Source organism: Mustela lutreola, chromosome 3, assembly GCF_030435805.1.
Source record: "Mustela lutreola isolate mMusLut2 chromosome 3, mMusLut2.pri, whole genome shotgun sequence".
Classification (NCBI taxonomy): domain Eukaryota; kingdom Metazoa; phylum Chordata; class Mammalia; order Carnivora; family Mustelidae; genus Mustela; species Mustela lutreola.
In genome coordinates this window covers 82,286,632-82,311,537 of record NC_081292.1, presented here as the reverse complement: position 1 = coordinate 82,311,537, position 24,906 = coordinate 82,286,632, and the positions used below count along the sequence as shown (strand labels likewise).

General features: G+C 36.7%; 1 protein-coding gene across 2 annotated transcripts in view; it reads left to right on the top strand.

Moving 5' to 3' along the window:
• SNTG1 (syntrophin gamma 1) overlaps nt 1–24,906 on the top strand; it is a 941,158-nt gene that overhangs the window by 716,309 nt on the left and 199,943 nt on the right. For both annotated transcript variants that reach the window (XM_059166477.1, XM_059166476.1), the window contains exon 11: nt 2,226–2,356. In XM_059166477.1, coding sequence (XP_059022460.1) covers nt 2,226–2,356 — 131 coding nt within the window. The remainder of the gene's footprint in view (nt 1–2,225; nt 2,357–24,906) is intronic.

The following is a 24,906-nucleotide window of genomic DNA, read 5'->3' as shown; positions in this document are numbered from 1 at the left end:
TCCTTATCTTTAGAGATAAACACACTAAAGCACAGATATTTTAAATAAATTGCCCTTAGGTTTAAAGGAGTGGTCAGTTGGGAAATTGGCATTCTTGAACACTGGGTGGTCTGATTCAGAAGTCAGAGCCTGAACCCTCCCCACCTTGTGGTACTGTTCCAAATGTTGACCATCTATAATGTGTGACATCAAGGACAAAAGAAAGATTAACCTGAAATCTATGTCTGTGCCTTTGCAATCACCAAATAAGCATGAAAGGCACGGGTGTTGCATTAAAGGCTGGGTGTCTTGGAAACCAATTACCAGTAGGGGGCCCCCTCAGCTGGATGTTCTTTGCAAGTCTACCCTTGCTTTCTCAACAACTGGAAGGATTTAATACATTTTTATTGGCACAGTTGGTACCAATTAGCATAATAATACCAAAGAGCGCTCAACCTTTAGTGAAAATAATGGAAGTTTTTCCCCCTAAACAATTTTGAAGAAATTAATACCTTAGGGGTTTTAATTTCAGGTAGGGGAGCCTACCTGACTCAATAGGTAGAGCACCTGATCCTTGATCTTGGGGCTGTGGACTCAGGCCCCATGTTGGGTGTAGAGATTACTTAAAAAAAAATTGTTAAAAAAAAGAAAATGTTACTAATAATATTGATATTAATGGAGTTTTAACATCCAGACTAGAATAGGATCTTGTTCCAAAATTATCATTAAAAATTATAAATCTATAGAATATAAAGAAATCAATTTGTGCCTTGGCCCATTACAATCCATCCCAATTTAAATATCAGCATTATTCCATGTACTACTGCCAGGAAGAAATATTAAAGTAAATCTGAAATAATGAAAGAAGCATGAATCATCAAGTGTGAAAAAGCCCCAATTTTGTTCAAATATATGTCTTTTCTATACATACGGAAAAAAATCTAAACTTCTAATGGAACTTAAAATATATGTAATTTTAAACCAGTGGTGGTTGACTTAACATGACTTTAAAACAATATAAGAAAATACGAACTTTTCATAAACATGAAGTTACAACAGTGGACAAAGATTACCTCAAGTAGTTTTTAAAAGCTGTTTTTTTTTTTTTTTTAAGATTTAATTTATTTAGGGACGCCTGGGTGGCTCAGTTGGTTAAGCAGCTGCCTTCGGCTCAGGTCATGATCCCAGCGTCCTGGGATCGAGTCCCACATCGGGCTCCTTGCTCCGCAGGGAGCCTGCTTCTCCCTCTGACTCTGCCTTCCACTCTGTCTGCCTGTGCTTGCTCTCGCTTGCTCTCTCTCTGACAGATAAATAAATAAAATCTTAAAAAAAAAAAAAAAGATTTAATTTATTTATTTGACAGACAGAGATCACAAGTAGGCAGAGAGGCAGGCAGAGAGAGAGAGAGAGAGGGAAGCAGGCTTCCTGCGGAGCAGAGAGCCCGATGCGGGGCTCGATCCCAGGACCCTGAGATCATGACCCGAGCTGAAGGCAGCAGCCCAAACCACTGAGCCACCCAGGCGCCCCAAAAGCTGTTTTATAAGAATATTTATCCTACTCAAAAATATTTATGAACAACTGAAAAATCATAAGCGCTTACATAGCACTGTTTAGTGCTTACAAATACTCAGAAAATTGTGGCTAATAAAATGAAATACAAATTATTTTTATATTGTCACTACTTCATTGCAGTTACAGCTTGCCCCTTATTTCCCATTCCTGGTTGAATTCAGTTCTGTTATTCTTCTATTTTTTCTTCCTTTTCCCCACTTCAGTTTTTTTCTTTTTAAGATTATTTATTTATTTATTTGACAGACAGAGATCACAAGTAGGCAGAGAGGCAGGCAGAGAGAGAGGAGGAAGCAGGCTCCCTGCTGAGCAGAGAGCCCGATGTGGGGCTCGATCCTAGGACTCTGAGATCATGACCTGAGCCTAAGGCAGAGGCTTAACACACTGAGCCACCCAGGTGCCCCATCCCCACTTCATTTTTTTTTTTTTTTATATGCTTTCCCTACCACTTAGTCTCAGTGATTCCTTTCTCACATTCCTATAGAATGCCTTTAGTAAAGAAATTAACGGATGCAGCTTTATCGGCAATGAATATGGATCCCTTTTAGAGGCAGTCTTTAAGTGTCTTGATAATTTAGGGGGAAAAATTGATCCTCTCCAAATGAAAAGTATTTGTTACATAGAAACTCAAAACACAGAAGCGTAAAAAGAACATTGATTGTTTGTATTCTTTTCAGGACACATTATCATGTTCTTCATGGCCAACATCTCCGGGTTTGAGATGGGAAAAGCGATGGTGTGACCTTAGGCTGATCCCGCTGCTTCATTCACGTTTTTCTCAGTATGTGCCTGGGACAGATTTGAGTCGGTGAGTTCAAGTTAGTAGATTCTGACTTTCTGTTCACTGCAAAAGAGGCCTACAACTAAACTTTTAACATAATATGGCTTGTGATTTTTAATTCTCAACACATTTTTTTTTTTTTTAGATTTTATTTATTTATTTGACAGACAGAGATCACAAGTAGGCAGAGAGGCAGGCAGAGAGAGAGAGGAGGAAGCAGGCTCCCTGCTGAGCAGAGAGCCGGATGTGGGGCTCCATCCTAGGACCCTGAGATCATGACCTGAGCTGAAGGCAGAGCCACCCAGGCGCTCCTTTCACCACATTTCTAATAGTAGAAAGAACAACTACAAAAAAATAGTATAACACAGTAGAACATTTAGGAATTAAATGACTTAAAACATTCAGTTAAGGCCCTAACTCTACCAACTTCTGTAACAGATTTAGTGTCTTAATAATAAATAGAGTTTTATTGTTTTCTTTTAATTTCTTATCTTAGTTTTGGTAAGGTTTTTTTTTTTTTTTTTTTCCCCCCTCAAGGAAATTATGTAGTTCATTTAGGTAGCAAACTTTATTTTCATGTACTTAATAGCGGTGCTATCTCATGCTGTCTTTTTAAATAAAGGTAACTTATTAGTAATGTCCTGAAGCTCTGCATTTTTTGTTTTATAAATAATGAGTTTCTGCTTCTTTCTTGATTGTTTTCATTACTGAAATTCTTTGGCTTGACTTTTTGTTCTCATAGTTTCTTGAGATTGATGTTCTAGGTGTCCTGAAACTTCTCTGTAACAAGTGGTATAGTAAATATTCTAGGATTTGTAAGTCTAATTTCTCTATCACAATTATTGAATTCTTCCTTTGTTTCATGAAAACTCTCATACACAATAAATAAACAAATGGGTATGGCTGTATTCCAATAAAACTTTATTTATAAAAACAGGTGTCAGGCAAGATTTGGTCTGTAGGTCATGGTTTCCTAAACTTTTGTTTGATCATTAATTTTTCAGACTTCCTTTGCTAATATATGTAGTCAGAACTGCACATTTCCATCAAAGTCTGTTCTAGCTATACCCAGAAATTCAGGATTATATATTGATTTACTTACATAGCTTTTTAGTGTATTATTTGGTATAGTTTTCTGAGTGGTTGCTCATCTCATCACACCCTGCTATTGATTTATCACTTTGAATGTAGTATAGAAATATTACTTTCTTTTAGGTCCCTTAATCCTCCCTAATTTATAAGCATAATTATCTTAACTTTTTCTACATATATCAAGCACCATATCAGATGGTATGATTTTTGCTTCAGTCATCAAAAATTATTGTAAAAACTTATAAAAAGGATAGTTTTTTTTTATATTTAACCCAAGTTTTACCCATTCCAATATTTTTTCTTTCAAAAGTTCTAAGCCTTCTGTTAACATTTCCTTTCTATTTAGAGGTTTTATTTTTTTTTAATTTTTTTATTAGCCATTCTTTAAAGGTATATTTACTTACATCAAATTCTCTTAATTTACTTTGTCTGAAAATATCTTTATCTTACCTTCACTCCTAGGATTAGTTTCCATGGATATAGAAATCAAAGTTGATAATTCTTGCCTTGTATCTGAAAAATGTCATGCAGTGCTTTGGGCCCCCTGATCATTCAAATTGGTGCTTCCCTATAAATAATATGCCCTTTCTTCCTTCCTGTTTTCAAAGGTTTTCTGTTTTTTCTTTTTCTCTTTTTTATTTTTATTTATTTAGTTTTCAGAAGTTTAATTATGATGTATCTTTGGATGGATTTCTTTGGTTTTATTCTCTCCTGGTTTCCCTCAGCTTCTTAAATCTGTATGTATATGACTTTCAGCAAATTATGGATGTTTTCTATCATTACTTCTTTAAATACTTTGACAGTCCCAGTCTCTCTTCTTTCCTTCTGTCACTTTGATAATACAATGTTAGCTCTTATATTATTCTTCCACAGATCTATGAAAATTTGTACTTTTGTTTTTCAATCAATTTTCTTTCTGTTATACAGCCTGGGTAAATTCTATTGATCTGTCTTCAAATTCTATGATTCTGTCTTCTTTTGTTTCCAGTCTGCTATTGAGCCCATTCACCATGATTTTATTTATTTATTTATTTAGTTATTTATTTATTGTTGATGAGATATTCAGGTCTATCACATCTATTTGGGGTGTGTGTGTGTTTATTGCTGAAATTTTCTAATTTTTTGTTTGTTTTAAGAGCACTTGCAATTACTAATTAAAGCATATTTATTATGACTGGTTTAAAATACTTGTCAAATAATTTCAGTATCTTGTTCATCTCAATATTGGTGTGTTTGGATTATCTTTTTTCAATCAGGTCATAATTTTCCTGGCTTTGGTAAAACCAGTGATTTAAAAAAATATATCCTGGACTTTTGGGGTATTAAATTATGAGACTTTGGATTCTTTTTTAATCTCCCTTTTAAAACAGGTAATCCCTATGTTGCCATGTAATATGAGAGCTGGATGGGTATGTATGTTAAATTCCCTGAATCCCCACTCATACTGCGTCATTAAAAATTACTGAAATGCAAGTTGTCAAACTCCTCAGTCCCTCTAACTAAATCCTGGTGAATGTCAGATGCCAACTGGATTATGCAGTGCCTTTGACTGGAGTGTCCACTTATTTTTCTGCTTGACCCTGCTGCCACCTGGGAGGTGGAAGGGCAGGATTGACCACATTGTTTTATTGCTGCAGGATGAGGTAGATGCTCAGCTCTCCACAGTGAGACCCTGCGGACAAAGAGGAGGAGATGGAGGGAAAGCTGAGGGCAATAAGTCCCACCTCCAACCACCTCACTTCACCTTGGTGATGACAGGTGGGCATGGAAGCTAGTCTTCCTGCTTATCTATGGTGGTTATCACGGGAGGAAAGACAGAGTACCCACTAACTCCATTTCATGTCACCTTCCTGAGTTTAATTACTGCAGGGTGGGGATGGGGGTTAAGCTTCCCACTAGGTCCCAGTGACATTATCTCAAGGGGAATGGAAATGCTGCCTGCTTCTTTGATGTGGGAGATGGAGGATCAGCTTCCTGCATGGTCTCTTGAACACCACTAAGTGATGGAATCAGAGGATGTGTGTAAGGCTAGCTCCCTGCTTGGCCCTGATGAAACCTGGGGGAAAGGGGACAGTGGTTCCATTGATGCTTGACTGTATTAGGGCTGGATTCCAAAAAATATTGAATGTGCTTAGCCCACTCATTTCATAGTCCTTTAGGGAGAAGAGACTTTGTTGTAACCCTTTTTCTGTCTTGCTCTTAGTGATTCTGGGTTGCAGACTCCTAGAGCACACTGTGTAGGATATATGGGAGGCAGTAAGAAAACCCACAAGACTTACCACCGTGTCATTCCTCAAGTCAAAAGTTCCCTAGGCAATTAGCCTTATCCTTTTCTTTTCATTCGTCATCTCTACCTGTTGTTGGAATATGTCCATGATTCATTAATTATGTTGGGGGGAATTTGAGAAGAATGGGGCTACTCCTTCTTGGCCAGAATTGGAGTCCGGAAGTGTTGCCATTCATGAAGATATTTTTTAAAAGTATTCATTTAATTATATTTTCTAATTATTGCTGTAATTACTTCTTTAACTCATGGATTATATTTTAGATAAAAATGTATTACAAAAATTTAAAAATATTTTGGGATTTTTCTAATTATCTCTTTTGTTATTGCTTTCTAGTATAATTTTATATAGAATAATTTCAAGCCTTTAATACTTGTTGAGACTTGATTTCATCTGGTGTGTGAATAGTTCTGAATGTTCCATATACACTTAAAATAATCTGTATTGTCATTCCCTAAAGTATTTTACATATTTTACATATGCAGTATTTTTACATATTTCAACTAAGTCATATTTATTCATATTGAGAAAGGTGCATTTCAGTGTGACTTTGTGTCTTTGTGTGGTGACTTTGTGTGTCTCTCCTTTTTACTGCGTCAATATTTGCTGTATACATTTAATTTTATATTATTGGATATAAGAAGATTTAGAACTTTGTGACTTTTTGATGTATTACCTTTTTATCACTATGAAATGTTCCATATCTCTGAAATTGTTTCTTGCTTTCAAGAATTGCACCAAATTTACATTATATATTCTTTTATCGATTTCTTTCAACTTTCATTAGTCTTACTCTACAAAATGTGTCCTTTCTGAGCTGTATATATTTTTCTTTTACTTCTTTTTTTAAAATCCAAAATAACAATCTTAATCTTCCAATTGGATTATTTAGTCTAGTTCTTGTAATTACTGGTATATTTGGGGTTATATCTACTGTCTTAGTATTTGTTTTCTATTCAACACTTTAGGTTTTTATTTTTTATAATTAAACATTTTATCTTGAGATAATTGTACTTTCACATGTAGTTTTATGAAAGAATACAGGTATTCTGTTTACTCCTTACCCATTTTCCCAAATGGTAACTTCTTGAAAAACTATAGTACCATACCACATTCAGGAAATGAACAAAATCCACTATTCATTCATATTTCACATGTGTGAGTGTGTGTGTGTAGTTCTATAAAATTTTTCTCATGTTCACATTCTTTTATCCACAAACAAGAACATGAGAACATAAGAACATAAGAACCTTCCTGTTGCCCTTCCATAGCCATGCCAATATCCTTCTCCCCAGTATGCCCCTGATCTCTAACAATCTATTAATCTGTTCTTCATCTCTATTATTATGTAATTTTAAGAATATTATATAATATTATAAAATATATAATATATAAATGAAATCTCACATTATGTAACCTTAATGGGTTAAATTTTCTTACTCAGAATAATTCTCTAGTAATTCTTCCAAGCAGTTGCATTATTCAGTTTTTTCATTTCTAAAAAAAAAATGAAAAATTTCTAATTTCAAATAGTATTCCATGGTATGGATATACTGCATTAAAAATATTCACCCCTTGAAGGATATCTGGGGTCTTTCTGTTTTGGGATATTCTAAATTAAGATGCTATGAACATTTGTGTATAGATTTTTATATGAACATACATTTTCATTTCTTTGAGTAAATGCTCAAGAGCTCAATCATTGAGTTGTATGTATATTTAGTTTTGTAAGAAAGAGGTACATTGTTTTTTAGACTGGCTATACAATTCTACATCCCCACAAACATGTATGAGTGATCTCATTTCTCTACATCGTTGCCAACATTTGGTGTCATTGCCTTCTTTTTAGTTTGCATTCTGTTAGGAATGTAGCAATATGTCATTGTGACCTGAATTTGTGCAATTTAAAGGTGTCGAACATATTTTCATGTGCTCCTTTGTCACATGGAATCCTCTTTGGGGAAATTTCTTTTGTCCTTTGTTGTAATTCAGGATTTCTTTGGAGTCTCTTTTATAAAACACTAATGCCAGGGTGCCTGGATGGCTCAGTGGATTAAGCCTCTGCCTTCAGCTTAGGTCATGATCCCAGGGTCCTGGGATCGAGCCCCACATTGGGCTCTCTGCTCAGCGGGGAGCCTGCCTCCCCCTTTCTCTCTGCCTGCCACTCTGCCTACTTGTGATCTCTGTCTGTCAAATATATAAATAAAATCTTAAAAAAAAAAAAAACACCCAAATGAATTCGGTATTGTTAATTACATATCACCTTAGAAAACTTTCAACCTTTAAAAAAATAACCAAAAAACAAAAAACACTAATGCCATTCATGAAAATTTCACTCTCATGGCTTACGGTTAAGCCACTCCCAAAGACTCCACCTATTAATGCCATCACACTGTTCTTTAATATTTCATCATATAAATTTTGGGGTGAGGGGAGCAGGGGACATGACACTCAGACCATAACATCATACAATTTAATTCAATTTACTAATTTTGCCTTTTCAGAAAATGCTAGAAACTTAGAACAATTTAACTCTTTATTCTTTCCTATCTTTGGACATATGACTTTTTTTCCTTTCTTCTTTTTTTTTTTTTTTAAAGGTTTTATTTATTAGAGAGAGAGAAAGAATGAGGCAGGGGGAGGGGGCAGAGGGAGAAGGAGAAGCGGCCTCCCTGGTGAGCAGCAAACCTAAGGATCTCAGAAGTCTGAGATCACTACCTGAGCTGAAGGCAGACACTTAACTGACTGAACCACCAGGCATCCCTGGGCATATTTCTGATATGATTTTTAATTCCGTACGTATTTTTACATTCCTCAAGATATTATATTATTATTTTTACATAACACTTCACGTGTATCCTATCTTTAATCTTTCTGTTTTTCTTTGTTTCATTCTTTTGGGTTTATTTTTCTTCTGCTTTAAAAGGTCTCTTAATATTTCTATTACCAATATATATTTTTAAGTGCATATATTTGTTTTGTTTTTACTTCAGAAAAATTCACACAGATACATGATATAGAATCCTTTAGCTAAAACAGTTTATGAGGAAAAATAAATTGGTTGAGTCCAGATGACTCCCTACATTTTTATTTTTATGGTGCTGCAATACATCAACAGCTTTTAGCAATTGAATTAATTACACTCAATAAATATTACAGTAATAAGCAGTTATAAACATAGCACTATTCAGAGTGGATTTCACAGCAATTCATATCCAAAGCTAATTTATTGTTCATTCATTCACTCAATAAATATTGATTTAATGTCTGTAAGTAGGAGGTGTTGTGTTTGGTTCTTTCTTTGAAGGAACTTACAGGCCAGTGGCAGTTGCAACAGTGAGGAGAAAAAAAAACAAATAAAAGGTTAAATTACTAGCTCAGGATGATAAACATAGGAAATTATTTATGGTGCTTCAAAACCTAGGATATTATTTGTTGGCTGGATTTCCCAAGGTCCATAATTTTAACTTCAGTGATAAAATACATCTTGGTTGCTGTCATATACTATTGTCTAGGTATGAATTAAAATATCACAATATTTTTTATCAGTGATAAGACAGTTTATGTTAATCTATGGTAATGACCTGGATTTACAAATATATATCAGATTTCAATTCTGAAGTGTCAATATTGTAGAGCATTGTAGTGTTGGAATGTTAGAATGGGAATGGGAAGTAGAGATTGTGGGAACTTTGGATACATTTAAATTGCTAAACTTAATTTTCCCTATATGAAAAGAGTATATTGAATTTATATAATGTTATGTGTGTGTGTGTGTGTGTGTGTGTTTATTTGAATTTTAGAAAGGTAGTATGTATCCTCATACATTCAATACTGAGCATGCCTCATGGCTCACAAATGCTCAATAAATGCTTATTAAATTAGTTTTAATGAGGACACATTCCATCACTTTGTTTTTGAGTAGGAGCATCACCTACTGGATGCTTTTCAAACAGTAGGAAAATCAATAGTATTGTAATAAAATCTACTGATTTGCACTATTGCTTTTAGAAAATTCCAATGGCAGCAGAATCCCTAGTGTCTTTCCAAGAGTGCTCAGCCTTTTTCTCCTGAGGTGAAGACATATGAGTTGGTGTTTTTGTTTTTGTAGGCACCTATGGATGAAGTTTAGCACTGGAAGAGAGCAAGGGTGGTGATTGAGAGAATTATGCTTATTTAAGCATGCAAGAATTTTGTAAAATAAATTCTAATGCTGGGGACAAATATGAATCAGAAATACTCAATTCATAGTTGCTCATTGAAGGATGGGACTTTTTAGAAATGTATAGTTAAAGACAGCTCAGGAGGGAGGAAAACAGGTGATAATATGAAATAGAAAAGAAGTAAATAGGTAAGGAGAAAAGGCTGATTATAATACTATAAAAACAGGATCTATTATAAATAGTGTTTTAAGGTGAAGAAAGTTGTTGATTTTATCAACTATAAAAAAGAAATACTGAAAGGATCAGAAACTCATTAATTTTGGAGTGACTTAAGATGGAAGGATTTTTTGGAGTTAACTGAATGGAAAACCAGTTGTTTATAAGAAGAATATTGACAGGGGCACCTGGAAGGTTCAGTTGGGTAAGCATCCAACTCTTGATTTCAGTTTAGGTCATGATCTCAGGATTGTTATCTTGAGCTCAGTGGGGAGTCTGCTTGAGATTCTCTCTCTCCATCTCCCGTTGCTCCTACCCATTCTCTCTCTCTCTCTAAAATAAGAAAACAAAACCTTTAGAAAAAGATCAAGAAGAATATTGACAGTAAAGAAAGGGAAACTATGTAGCTATGCTAATGTAATGGGGGGGAAAGAAGGATAGGGAATTCAAGGCATATCATGGTCAGGCCATGGTTACTAATTGAGGGAAAGGAGTCAATGCCAGAGAAGCTAGAGGAAAAACAGCTTCCTGCTTGGTTTATTCTTGCTATTCCATTATTCTTGCTATTCCATTGATCACTTGTTACTTGTGGTCCTATACAGATCCAGAGTGATTGAACTGATGGACTTTTTTCATTTTCTGTGATAGGTCGACAGGTCCACAAGGACTCTCCTTCATGTAAACCAAGAACAACCAACTTTCAAAAAGATATTCAACTAAATAACATTAAGATTCTACTTGATTTCTCCTACCCACAAGCCATACATGTGTTGCTTTGTATAGCACAATATCCATATATACTCCACCTCTTCACCTGTTGTTTTGCAAACTGGCCCCCTCATTCATGTTAGGGCAAGGAAATATCTAAGAAAGGGGCAGAACCCTCCAGATTGGTAGGTGACAGGTTTAATAAGCAAAGGAACTTCCTTATGTGGTTTGTCTTGGGTGACTGCAAAATGAATAGATCTCTGCACCCACCCAAAAGAATCTTTAAGGGACACCTGGGTGGCTCAGTGGGTTAAGCCTCTGCCTTTGGCCCAGGTCATGATCTCAGGGTTCTGATAAGGAGACCCATATTGGGCTCCCTGTATTGGGCTCTCTGTTCAGCAGGGAGCCTGCTTCACTCGCTCTCTCTGCCTGCCTCTCTGCCTACTTATGATCTCTCCTCCTCTGTCAAATAAATAAATAAAATCTTAAAAAAACAAGAAAAGAATCTTTAAGTTGATACAGAAGCCTTAATTGGGTTCAGTCACTTATGCTATCCAGATGGTTTCAACAACACCTTAATGTCCTTAGGAAAGCTCCTACTGTGGAAATGGTAAGCAAAATGTATATTCTAAGGACAGGGCAGGTGGTGAGGAGCCTCCAGTAGCCTCATTCTAGCTTGAGGATCAATTTGCAGTCATTTCCTCTCCATTACACCATCTTATGGGGTTAAGGGAGAAAGTGCCATAAACCCTTTAAGATACTAGCAAGTTATTTTGTGATTTTTTTGAAGAGCTAGAAGAGGCAGAATAGCCAACACAAAATTCAAGAACAAGAATATTTAGAGGACTGATACTACCTGACTTTAAGACAGCAAAAGCTGCAATAATCAAGACAGTGTGGTACTGAAAAATAATAGATAAACAGATCAATGGGACATAATAGAGAGCCCAGAAATAGACTCCCATAAATACAGTCAACTGAAGTTGAAAAAGAAGCCAAGACAATACAATGGAGAAAAGAGTCTTTTCAGCAAATGGTGGTGGAATAACTGGACATCCACATGCAAAATAATGAATCTAGACCCACACCTTACACCCTTCCTCAAAATTAACCCCAAATAGATCAGAGACCTAAATGTAAAACACAGAATTATAAAATTTCACAAAGATTACATTGATAAGAACTTGTATAATCTTGAGTGTAGTCATGATTTTTAGATACAACATTGAATGCATGAGCTATGAAAGAATAACTTGATAAGCTAGATTCCATTAAAATTAATAATTTATGTTCTACAAAATAAAATGTCAGTAGAATGAGAAGATAAGTTATGGATTGGGGGAAAACACTTGCAAAAGACATCTGATAAAGGACTGTTATCTCCTGCTCCAGCCCCCCCCCCCAACAAAAGGAAAAAAAGAAAGAAAATAGAGTTGAAGCTCTAAAACCGGACAATAAGAAAATAAACAACCCAACCAAAAAAAATTTTAAAAAATAGGTTCGAAACCTTAATAGACACCTCACCAAGGAAGTAAATGTATAAAAAGATGCCCCACATCATATATTACCAGGGAAATGCAAATTAAAACACCAATAGGATACCAGCATACCTATTTAAGTGACCAAAACTAAGGACAGTGAGAATACTGAATACCTAGGAGGATATGGGAAACTCAGAATTCTAATTTATTGGCAATGAGAATTGAGACACTTGTTCCAGACACTTTGGAAGTCATCTGGAAGTTTCTTAAAAAACTAAACATAACACTTATCATGTGATCCAGTAACCACATTTTTTGGTATTTACCCAAAGGAGATAAAACTTACATCCATAAAAAACCTGTACACAGTTGTTTATAGAAGCTTTATTCATAAATACCAAAGCTATTTCAATAGTTGGATGGATAAGGACAGCAGGGTGTGTTAGTCAGTTAAGGGTCTGCCTTTGGTTCAGGTCATGATCCCAGGGTCCTGGGATCGAGTCCAGCATTGTGCTTTTTTTTTTTTTTTTTAAAGATTTTATTTATTTATCTGACAGAGAGAAACCACAAGTACACTGAGAGGCAGGCAGAGAGAGAGAGAAGGAAGCAGGCTCCCTGCTGAGCAGGGAGCCCGATGCGGGACTCAATCCCAGGACCCCGAGATCATGACCTGAGCCGAAGGCAGCGGCTCAACCCACTGAGCCCCCCAGGCACCCCAGCATTGTGCTTTTGCTCTGCAGGGAGACTGCTTCTCCTTTTGCCTGCTGTTCCTCCTGCCTGTAGATTCTCTATCTCTCACCAATAAATAAATAAAATCTTAAAAAAATAGCTGAATGGAGGAACAAGATGGCAGAGGAGTAGGAGATATGAATTTTTTCTGGTCCCAGGAATTCAGCTAGATAGTTTTCAAACAATTCTGAACACCTACAAACTCAACAGGAGATCAAAGAAAAGAATAGCAGCAATTCTGTGAACAGAAAAGTAACCACTTTCTGGAAGGTAGGAAGTGTGGAAAAGTGAATCTGAGGCAATATACAGGAAGATAGACAATGGCAGTGGGGGAGGTGAGGAAGGGAGCCTCTGTCAGCTAGCACTGGCCAGTGATAGAATCACGAAGCAAAAACCACAATTTTTAGAAGTCTGTTCCACAAAGGAAACTCACTCCAGTGGGTAAGTGGGTTGGGGGGAGGGATGGTGAAATCTTTGCTGGGACAATGTGGTCTCAGGACCCTCAGGGTCACAGAAAGACTGGGGGGCCTGAGTGTGACAAACCTCCCAGGTATTGGAGTGGGGAAGTCAGCTGCAAAAATGTAGCCGAGGAATGGGCTCTAGGCTCAGGGTTGCCATAAATCATGATCCAAGGCACAATTGACCACTACTCTTCAAGCAGGGACCCCACAAGTGGCAGATCTGGGGAGACCCCCCCCCCTTTCTCCACAGGAGGAGTGGTGTAGGAGCATGCTTCAGGAATCTGCTGGGTTTGGAGACTTCAAGGAGGGCATGTGCTAGAGATAGATATGATCAGTCACAGGCTGGGTGAGCTCAGAGTGCAGCCAGAGACCAGGGAGATAGGAGTGATTAACGGCTTTTCTCTGAGGGCTCACTAAAGAGAGGGGCCCTGAGCTCTTGGTTCCTCTGGGGCTGGATATTGAGAGGCAACCATTTTTATTCTCATCCCCCAAAGGTGTATGGGAAGCTTTCAGGGAACAAAAGTTACAGAGAACAAAGCCAAGCAGATTACTTAGTTTGACCCCTGGCAAGGGTGGTGTAATTCCACCTTAGACAAAGACACTTGAGAATCATTGCAACAGACCCCTCTCCCAGAAGATCAGCAAGAACATCCAGCCAAGACCATGTTTACTAATCATTGAGAACCACAAAACTCCAACACTAGGGGAATAGCATGTAGAATTCATGGCTTTCTTCCCCCATGATTTTTAGTCTTTCAAAGTTAAATTTCTAAATTTTTTTTTCTATTTCAACTTTTAAAAATTTTTTCCTCTTTCCTATTTTAACCAACATCTTATCAGTACCTTTAAATTTTTTAAAAAAGATTTTATTTATTTATTTGACAGAGAAATAGGGAACACAAGTAAGCAGAACAGTAGGGAGAGGGAGAGAGAAAAGGCAGAGGGAGAGAGAGAAGCAGGCTCTTTGCTGAGCAGGGAGCCCAATGCAAGACTTGATCCCAGGACCCTGGAATCATGACCTGAGCCAAAGGCAGCCAGTTAACCAACTGAGCCAACTAGGTGCCCCCCAAAATTCTTTAATTTTCATTTTTATAGTCATATTCTATTCCTTCATTTTATTTAGCCCTATTTGTGTGTGTGTGTGTGTGTGTGTGTGTGTGTGTGTATGTTTTTATTTCTTTAAAATTTTGGGATATAGTTTTTTCTAATATCCCAAAATATACCCTAAATCTAGTGTATGGTTTTGTTCTAGTCTCCCCTTGATGACATTCTCTCCTCTTTTTTCTTACTTTTTTCAACCAACTTCTTATCTTATCAATTCCTTTTTTAAAATCTTCTTTAATTTCCACTCTTACACTCATATTCCATCACTTCATCATATTTATCCCTATTTTTTGTATATATATATATCAGTTTTCCTTTCTTTAAAATTTTAGGAAGCTTTTTTTTCTTAGACCAAAATACACCCAAAATCACATGTGTGGCTCTGTTCTATTCACCAGCATGATCATTCTTTTTTTCCTTTCTTTTCTTTTCTGATATCTTCTGATTTGTTTCATGTATATTTTTCTGGGGTTGTTGTTACCCTTTTAGAATTTTGTTCTCTCATTCACCTATTCTTCTTCAGACAAAATGATGAACCAGAAAACTCATCTCAAAAAAAAAAAAAAAAAAAGTACAAGAGGCAGTACTTACTGCTAGGGACCTAATCAATATGGACTTTTGTAAGATATGAGAAATAGAGTTCGGAATCATGATCATAAAGATTCTAGCTGGGCTTGAAAAAAGCATACAAGCTACTATAGAATCCCTTTCTGGAGAAATAAAATCCCTTTCTGGAGAAATAAAAGAGCTAAAATCTAACCAAGTTGAAGTTAAAATTTTAAAAAAAGCTATTAATGAGGTACAATAAAAAATGGAGACTCTTACTGCTAGGATAAAAGAAACAGAAGAGAAAAATTAGTGATATAGAAGACCAAATGATGGAGAATAAAGACTCTGAGAAAAAGAGAGATTAACAACTACTGGGATCACAAGGAGAGAATCTGAGAGATAAGTGATACCATAAGATGAAACAATGTTAGAATAATTGGAATCCCAGAAGAAGGAGAGAGAAGGGCGGAAAGTATATTGGAGCAAATTACAGCAAAGAGTTTCCCCAACTTGGGTAAGTAAATAAACATCAAAATCTAGGATGCACAGAGAACCCCCACCCCCAAAATCAATAAAAATAGGTCAACATCCCATCATCTAATAGCAAATCTTACAAGTCACAGAGACAAAGAGAAAATCTTGAAAGCATTTCAGGACAAGAGGTCTATAATCTACAATGGTAGAAATATTAGACTGGCAGCAGACCTATCCACAGAGATCTGGCAGGCCAGGAGGACAAGCATGATATACTCAGAGCACTAAATGAGAAAAATATGCAGCCAAGAATACTATATCCAACTAGATTGTCCTTGAAAATAGGAGAAATAAAAAGCTTCCAGGACAACAAAAACTAAAAGAATTTGCAAACACCAAACCAGCCCTATAAGAAATATTGAAAGGGGTCCTCTAAACAAAGAGAGAGGGATGACTGGGTGGCTTAGTGGGTTAAGCCTCTGCCTCAGCTCAGGTCATGATCTCAGGGTCCTGGGATCGAGCCCCACATTGAGCTCTCTGCTCAGCAGGGATCCTGCTTCTCCCTTTCTCTCCACCTGCCTCTCTGCTTAGTTGTGATCCCTCTCTGTCAAATAAATTAAAAAACAAAACAAAAAACAAAAACAAAAACAAAAAACAAAGAGAGAGCTTAAAAGTAACATAGACCAGAAAGGAATGGAGACAATATACAGCAACAGTTAACTTACAGACAATACAATGACACTAAGTTCATATCTTTCATTAGTTACCTTGAATGTAAATGGGCTAAATGCCCCAATTAAAAGATATAGGTATCAGAATGGATTAAAAAAAAAAAAAGACCCAATGATATGCTGTTTACAAATGACTCATTTTAGACCCAATGACACCTCCAGATTTAAAGTGAGGGAGTGGAAAACATTTTACCATGCTAATGGACATCAAAAGAAAGCTGGGGTGGTAATCCTTATATCAGACAAATTAGATTTTAAGCCAAGGGCTATAATAAGAGATGAGGAAGGACACTATGTCATACTTAAAGGCTCTGTCCAATAATTTTAAATATCTATGCCCCTAACATGGGAACAGCCAACTTTATAAACCAGTTAATAAGGTCTAACCAGTTAATAAGGCCAGATGTGTCATTCAGTGCTCTTGTTTCTTTATTATAATTTTCTGCTCGGATGATCTGTCTATTACTGAGAGTGATGTGTTAAGATCCCCTAATATTAATGTATTCATATCAATATGACTCTTTATCTTGATTAACAGTTGGCTTATGTAGTTGGCTGCTCCCATATTGGAGGCATAACTATTTACAATAGTTAGATCTTCTTGGTGGATAGACTCTTTAAGAATGATAAGTGTCCTTCTATATCTCTGACTACAGTCTTTAGTTTAAAATCTAATTTATCTGATATGAGAATCGCTATCCCAGCTTTCTTTTGAGGCCCATTGGCATGAAAGATGCTTCTCCATCACTTCATTTTCAGTATGGATGTATCCTTAGTTTCCAAATGGGTCTCTTGTAGACAACATATGGATAGGTCCTGTCATTTTATCCAATCTGCTACCCTGTGCTGTTTTATGGGAGCATAAAAATAAACATGTTGAGAGTGTTTATTGAAATATACATTTCTATTGACATCATGTTTTCTGTGAAGTCCTAGTTTTTATAGATTTTTTCTGTAAATTTCTGTTCTATGTCACTTTTGGATTCTTTCTTCTTTTATAGACACCCCCACCCCCTTAATATTTCTTGTAGTGCCAGCTTAGTGGTCACATACTCTTTTAAACCTTGCTGGTACTGGAAGCTCTTTATCTCTCCATCCATTTTGAATGTCAGCCTTGCTGGATAAAGTATTCTTGGCTTCATGTTCTTCTCATTTAGTGCCCTAAATATGTCTTGCCAGCCCCTTCTGGCTTGCCAGGTTTCTGTGGACAGGTCTGAAGTTATTCTGATGGACCTTCCTCTGTACATAAGAAATCTCTTCCCCCTAGCTGCTCTCAAGAAATCCTGTCTGAAATTATGACTTATGAGTTTCACAATCAGGTGTCTCGAGGTCTTTCTAGATTCTATGATCTTGGGGGGAAGCCTTTCTGCCTCTAGTACACGAACACTGCTTCCATTCCCCAGATTGGGAAATTTTTCATGGAGAATTTGTTCAACTATGTCTTCTAGTCTTCTTTCCTTCTCCTCTCCCTCAGGGATCCCAAGAATTCTGACACTGGAACATTTCATGGCATCATTTACTTCCATAATTCTGTTTTTATGGCTTCTAAACTATTTGTTCCAGGCCTCCTCCTGATCCTTGTTCTCTATCATTTTGTCCTGTAGATCTCTATTCTATCTTCTGCCTTGGTTACCTTAGCTGTTAGAGAATTTAGATTAGATTGGATCTCATTGATATCATTTTTAACTTCTTCCTGGGTGGCTTTCATTTCTGCCCTAATTGATTCCATGTTGTCATTAATGGTTTTCTCTAACCTAGCCATTGCCTAGATAATTGTTTCCCTGAATTCCCTTTGCAACATGCTGTTTTTGTCCATATACAAGAGCTCTGATGGAGAGGGCACAATCTCTGAATTTTTTTGTCCGTGGAGCATTCCTCCTCCTAGTAATTTTGGTGAGAGGTGGTTGAAGGGATGTATAAGTGAATATATCAACTGTGATTCAGGCAATGTGCACCCTGGAACACTTCTGAGCAATTGGAAGACACCACCAAAAAGAAAGAAAAAAGGGAGAGAAAAAGAGAGAGACAGGAGAGAGAGAGAGAGAGAGAGAGAACCTAGCCAGAATGGGCCCCCAAAGTAAGATTTATAAGGTATACAAACAAAAACAGACAAACAAAAAGACCGACAAAAGTAAAAGACGAGAAAAAGAAAGAAACCAGCCAAAATGAACCCCATGTGTAAGATTTATATAATACCAGAATAAAAACAAACACACAGAGACACTGACAAGAAAAATGTGGGAGGGTGGTTATAAATCCTCAGTGTGGGCAGGAAGGTTATTTTAATTCTTCCTGGTGCATCTTGATAACTTTGTTAAAGGTCTCAACTTTCCAGAGATAAAGAGAGATTAAAACTGTTTTATATACAGAGGTAGTCTTGACTAGGGTAAGAGGATTACCTTGAAGCTTTTATCTATATGTATACTAAAATAGAAAAGAAAAAGAAAAACATATCTGTATGAAAAAAAGTTCAAGTTAAAAGGTTATTATGGAATACGTTGTATTAAACTTCTAATTGCAATAGTAAATAGGTTAAAAAATTAAACAGAACAAGAATAGTGAGAATTACTTAAAAATAAAAGTTGTATCTATGAAATATACAGGTTTTAGGGCAATACCAGGAGGCGAATATCTTGTTTTCCCCTGACATTGGGGTTTTACAGTATGGAGACCCTGTGGTGGTTGTCCTCTCGTTCTTTTGGCTGGCTTTCTGGGTAAGGCCCTGCCATGTTTTTCTTTTTTTTCAAGCAGTCTTGCTTGGGTTGAGCCCTCCTGCCCCCATCAAGGGGCTGGGCTCTGTGGAAACCAGATTTTCAGGCTTTTGTTCTCTGGAGGTTTTTGTTTGTTTGTTTGTTTGTTTGTTTCTTTGGCAGCTTTTTGTGGCTTTTCAAGGTTTAGCAGAAAGCAAACTGCATACAGACTTCTCTCTCAGAGGGAAGCCTCAGTCCACTCCCTGCTGTGTGGTCCAGAACACACAGACGCCCCCTCTCCAAACTCTGCACCGCCCCCCTCCACAGGCAGAGCACATCCCCAGCCACTGCCTAGGGTTTGCTTGAAGCTTCTACTTGTCTCTGCAGCCCTGTGCCGAAACCAATTAATAACAAAATCAAAGACAAACATCAACAATAATACCATAATAATAATTGTAGGGGACATTAACACCCACCTCCCTGAAATGGACAGATCATCTAAGCAAAAGATCAACAAGGAAATAAAGGCTTTAAGTGACACACTGGACCAGATGGACATCACAGATATATTTAGAACATTCTATCTCAGAGCAACAGAATACACATTCCTCTCTTGTGCACATGGAACATTCTCCATAATAGATCACCTCCTAGGGCACAAATCAGGTCTCAACTGGTACCAAAAAGATTGGGTTCATTCCCTGCATATTTTCAGAGCAAAATGCTTTGAAACTAGAACTCAGCCACAAGAGGAAAGTTGGAAAGAACTCAAATACATGGAGACTAAACAGCATCCTCCTAAAGAATGAATGGGTCAGCCAGGAATTAAGGAGAGTATAAAAAAAAATCATGAAAAGGGGCGCCTGGATGGCTCAGTGGGTTGAAGCCTCTGCCTTCAGCTCAGATCATGATCCCAGGGTCCTGGGATCGAGCCCCAAGTTGGGCTCTTTGCTCAGCAGGGAGCCTGCTTCCCTTCCTCTCTCTCTGCCTACCTCTCTACCTACTTGTGATCTCTGTTTGTTAAATAAATAAATTTAAAAAAATCATTAAAACTAGTGAAAATGAGAACACAACTGTTCAAAATCTTTGAGATGCAGCAAAGGCAGTCCTAGAAGGAAAGTATACAGAAATACAAACCTTTCTCAAGAAACAAGAAAGGTTTTAAATACACATTCTAACCTTATACCTAAAGCAACTTGGGAAAGAACAACAAATAAAGCCTAAACCCAGGAAAAGAGAAATAATAAAGACCAGAGCAGAAATTAATGAAATAGAAACCAAAAGAACAGTACAACAGAACAATGAAACTAGGAGCTTGTTCTTTGAAGGAATTAATTAGATTTATAAACCCCTGGTCAGACTTCTAGAAAAGGAGAAAGACCCAAGTAATAAAATCATGAATGAAAGAGAAGACACCAAAGAAATACAAACAATTGTAAGAACATATTATGAATGACAACTATATGCCAGCAAATTAGACAATCTGGAAGAAATGGATGTATTCCTAGAGATGTGTTAACGACCAAAACTGAACCAAGAAGAAAGAGAAAACCTGAACAGACCTATAACCAGTAAGAAAACTGAAACAGTCATCAAAAATCCGCCAACAAACATGAATCCAGGGTCAGATGTCTTTCCAGGGGAATTCTACCAAACATTTAAAGAAGAATTAATACCAATTCTCCTGAAACTGTTCAAAAAAATAGAAACAGAAGGAAAACTTCTAAACTCATTCTATGAGGCCAGCATTATCTTGATCCCCAAATCAGCAAAGACCTCATCAAAAAGGAGAATTACAAACCAATATCCCTGATAAACATGGATGCAAAAATTTTCACCAAAATACTATCCAGTAGGATTCAACAGTACATTAAAGGGATTATTCACCACAACCAAGTGGGTTATATTCCTGCACTGGAAGTTTCATTCAGCATCCACAAATCAATCAGTGTGATATAATACATTAATAAAATAAAGTTCAAGGACCATAAAATACTCTCAATATACGGAGAAAAAACATTTGATAAAGTAAAACATCCTTTCTTGATCAAAACTCTTCACAGTATAGGGATAGAAGGTATATACTTCAATATCATAAAAGCCATCTATGAGTATCCCACAGCAAATATCATCCTTAATGAGGAAAAACAGAGCTTTTCCCCTAAGGTCAGGAACATGGCAGCGATGTCCACTATCACCACTGCTATTCAACACAGTACTATAAGTCCTAGCCTCAGCAATCAGACAACAAAAAGAAATAAAAGGCATCCAAGTAGACAAAGAAGGAGTCAAATTATCAGTGTTTGCAGATGAGATGATACTTTATGTGGAAAATCCAAAAGACTCCACTCCAAAACTGCTAGAACTCATACAGGAATTCAGTAAAGTGTCAGGATACAAAATCAATACAGAAATCAGTTGCATTTCTATACACCAACATGACAGAAGAAAGAGAAATTAAGGAGTCAATCCTATTTATAACTGTACACAAAACCATAAGATACCTAGGAATAAATCCAACTAAAGAGAAAATGAACCTGTACCCACAAAACTCTGGAATAGTCATCAAAGAAATTGAGAAAGACATAAAGAAATGGAAATCCATGCTTATGGGTTGGAAGAACAAATATTGAGAAAATGTCTGTGTTATCTAGAGCAATCTAAACATTTAATGTGATCCCTATCAAAATACCATCAACTGTTTTTCAAAGAAATGGAACAAATAATCCTAAAATTTGTGTGCAACCAGAAAAGACCCCAAATAGCCAGAGGAATGGTGAAAAAAGAAAACCAAAGCTGGTGACATCACAATTCTAGACTTCAAGCTCCATTACAAATCTGTGATCATTAAGACAGTATGATACTGGCACAAAAACAGACACATAGATCAATGGAACAGAAAAGAAAGCCCAGAAATAGACCCTCAACTCTATGGTCAACTAATCTTCAACAGAGCAGGAAAGAATGTCCAATGGAAAAAATACAGTCTCTTCAACAAGTGGTGTTGGGAAAATTGGACAGCCACATGCTGAAAAATGAAAGTGGACCATTTCCTTACAACACACACAAAATGGACTTGGCATGGATGAATGACCTCGATGCGAGACACGACTCCATCAAAATCCTTGAGCAGAACACAGGTAGCAATCTCTGTGACTCAGGCTATAGCAACTTCTTTTTAGACACATCACCAATGGCAAGGGAAGCAAGCATGAAAATGAACTACTTGGACTTTATTAAGATTAAAACCACAACAACAACAACAACAAAAAAAAAAACAAAACACTTTTACACAGCAAAGGAAACAGTCAACAAAACCAAAAGACAACTGATAGAATGAGAGAAGATATTTGCAAATGACGTATCAGATAAAGTCTAATATCCAAAATCGATAATGCACTTATCAAATGCAACACCCTAAGAAGAAAGAATCCAATTAAGAAATGGGCAGAAGACATGAACAGATATTTCTGCAAAGAAGACATCCAAATGGCCAACAGACACATGAAAAAGTGCTCCACATCACTCAGCATCAGGGAAATACAAATTGAAACCACAGTGAGATACCACCTCACACTAGTCAGAATGGCTAAAATTAACAAATCAGGAAAGGACAGGTGTTGGGGAGGTTGCGGAGAAAGGGGAACCCTCCTACACTGTTGGTGGGAATGCAAGCTTGTGCAACCACTCTGGAAAACAGCATGCAGGTTCCTCAAAAAGTTGAAAATAGAGCTACCCTGAAACCCAGCAATTGCAGTACTGGGTTTTTACCCAAAGATACAAATATAGTGATCTGAAGGGCCACACACACCCCAATGTTTATAGCAGCAATGTCCACAATAGCCAAACCATGAAAAGAACCTGGATGTCCATCAACAGATGAATGGATAAAGAAGATCTGGTGTATATATATACAATGGAATATTATGCAGCCATCAAAACCCCCAAATCTTGTCATTTGGAATGACTTGCATGGATCTAAGTGAAATAAGTCAATCAGAGAAAGATAATTATCATATGATCTCACTGATGTGGGGAATTTTAGAAGTAATACAGGATCATAGGGGAAGGGAGGGGAAAATGGAACAAGATAAACCAGAAAGGGAGACAAACCATGAGACTTTTAATCCCAGGAAACAGAATGAGGGTTGCTGGAGGAGACAGGAGTGGGAAAAATATGGTGATTGGATGATGGACATTGGGGAGGGTCTTTGCTATGGTGAGTGCTGTGAATTATGTAAGATTGATAAATCACAGACCTGTACCCCTAAAACAATAATACATTATATGTTAATAAAAATAATAAAATAAAATAAAGTAGTTGAATGGATAAATAAACTGTATATTCCAGATAATGGAATATTATCCAGAACTAAACAGAAATGAGCTATTAAGTCATAAATAGACATGGGAGAACTGTAAATGCATATTACCAAATGAAAAAAAGTCAATCTGAAATAGCTACATGCTGCATGATTCCAACCATATGACATTCTAGAAAAGACAAAACAACAGAGGCAATAAAAAGATCAGTGGCTACAGGTGTAGGAATATACAAGGGAAGGTAGAGGAAGAAATTAAGAAGTTGGGCAGAGAGGATATTTAGGGCAATGAAAATACTCTGAATGATATAATGATGGATGCATGATATCCTATATTTGTCAAAACCCACAGAATACAGAACACTAAGAGTGAATCCTAATGTAAACTGTGGACTTTAGGTGCTAATGATGTGTCGATGTAGATTCATCAATTGTAACACATGTACCACTCTAGTTAGGGAATGTTCATAATGGGGAAGCTCTACATGTGTGGAGGCAAGGAGTATATTGTAAATCTCTTTACTTTCCCCTCAATTTTGCTGTGACCCTAAAACTGCTCTTTTAAAAAGCCTTAAAAATGCAAGGTGTGAGGGGGCAAATGTTGCTTTTTTTATTTTACACACAAAAAAATTCAAAGTTAGAAAGTTACATAAAATTTTTGCAATAATTTTGCAGATAATAAATGAAGTGGGATAGAAGAGCTTTTCAGACAAAAGGAATACTAGGGAGGGACAGAAATAACTGCATAAAACTACAGGACTTATTTAGAGAATGATGAGTTACTGTGTTTCAAGTCACAAAACAAACAGGCAATTTAAACCTTGGAAAATAAGTAACAAAATAGTTCAGAAGAGCTCCCCATGTACCTCACCAAATTTTAGGTTTTGAGCCTGACTAATAAAAGCTATAATGAAGCATTCAACCAAGATAGGATGCCCAGTGCAGAAAAGATTCTGTACTTGGTGAATGTGATTTGAACTCAACAAGAAATAGAGTAAACTGCTGAAATCACTAAGTTCCTTTTACTTTTTTTTTCCCTTTCATTTATCACTTTCCCAAATAACTAATAACCAAATCAAGGAAATGGCTTGTTTTCAATACCACTTGAATCAATGTTCTCTACTAGTACACAAAAATCCACTCTCTCTAAACAAACTCTGATCTCGTCGGTCTTGACTATTGCAATACCCTCCTATATCCTTCTTCATTTTATTATCATTTTTTCCCATTTTCTTCACCACCACAGCGAACCTCTCTAAAATACAAATATGAGCCTTTCATTCCAATTCTTGAATGTTTCCATAGGCTCCCCCTGACTTTAAGGATTGGGTAGAAGTGTTCTAACATGCTTTGCAAAACTCTTAATGATTAGGCTTTACTTTATCACCAACTTCATGACTTGCCACCTCCCTACATGCACATTGTCCAATTCGAAAAGCCCCCATTTCTCCCAACATGCTCATGATAATTTGGTTTTGATTAACTATTTCCTGTCCAAATGCTTTTCCTTATCGTCATCTAAGCTCTTAGCCAGTAAGAACCCAAACTTTGAAGTAATTTGACACTATTCTC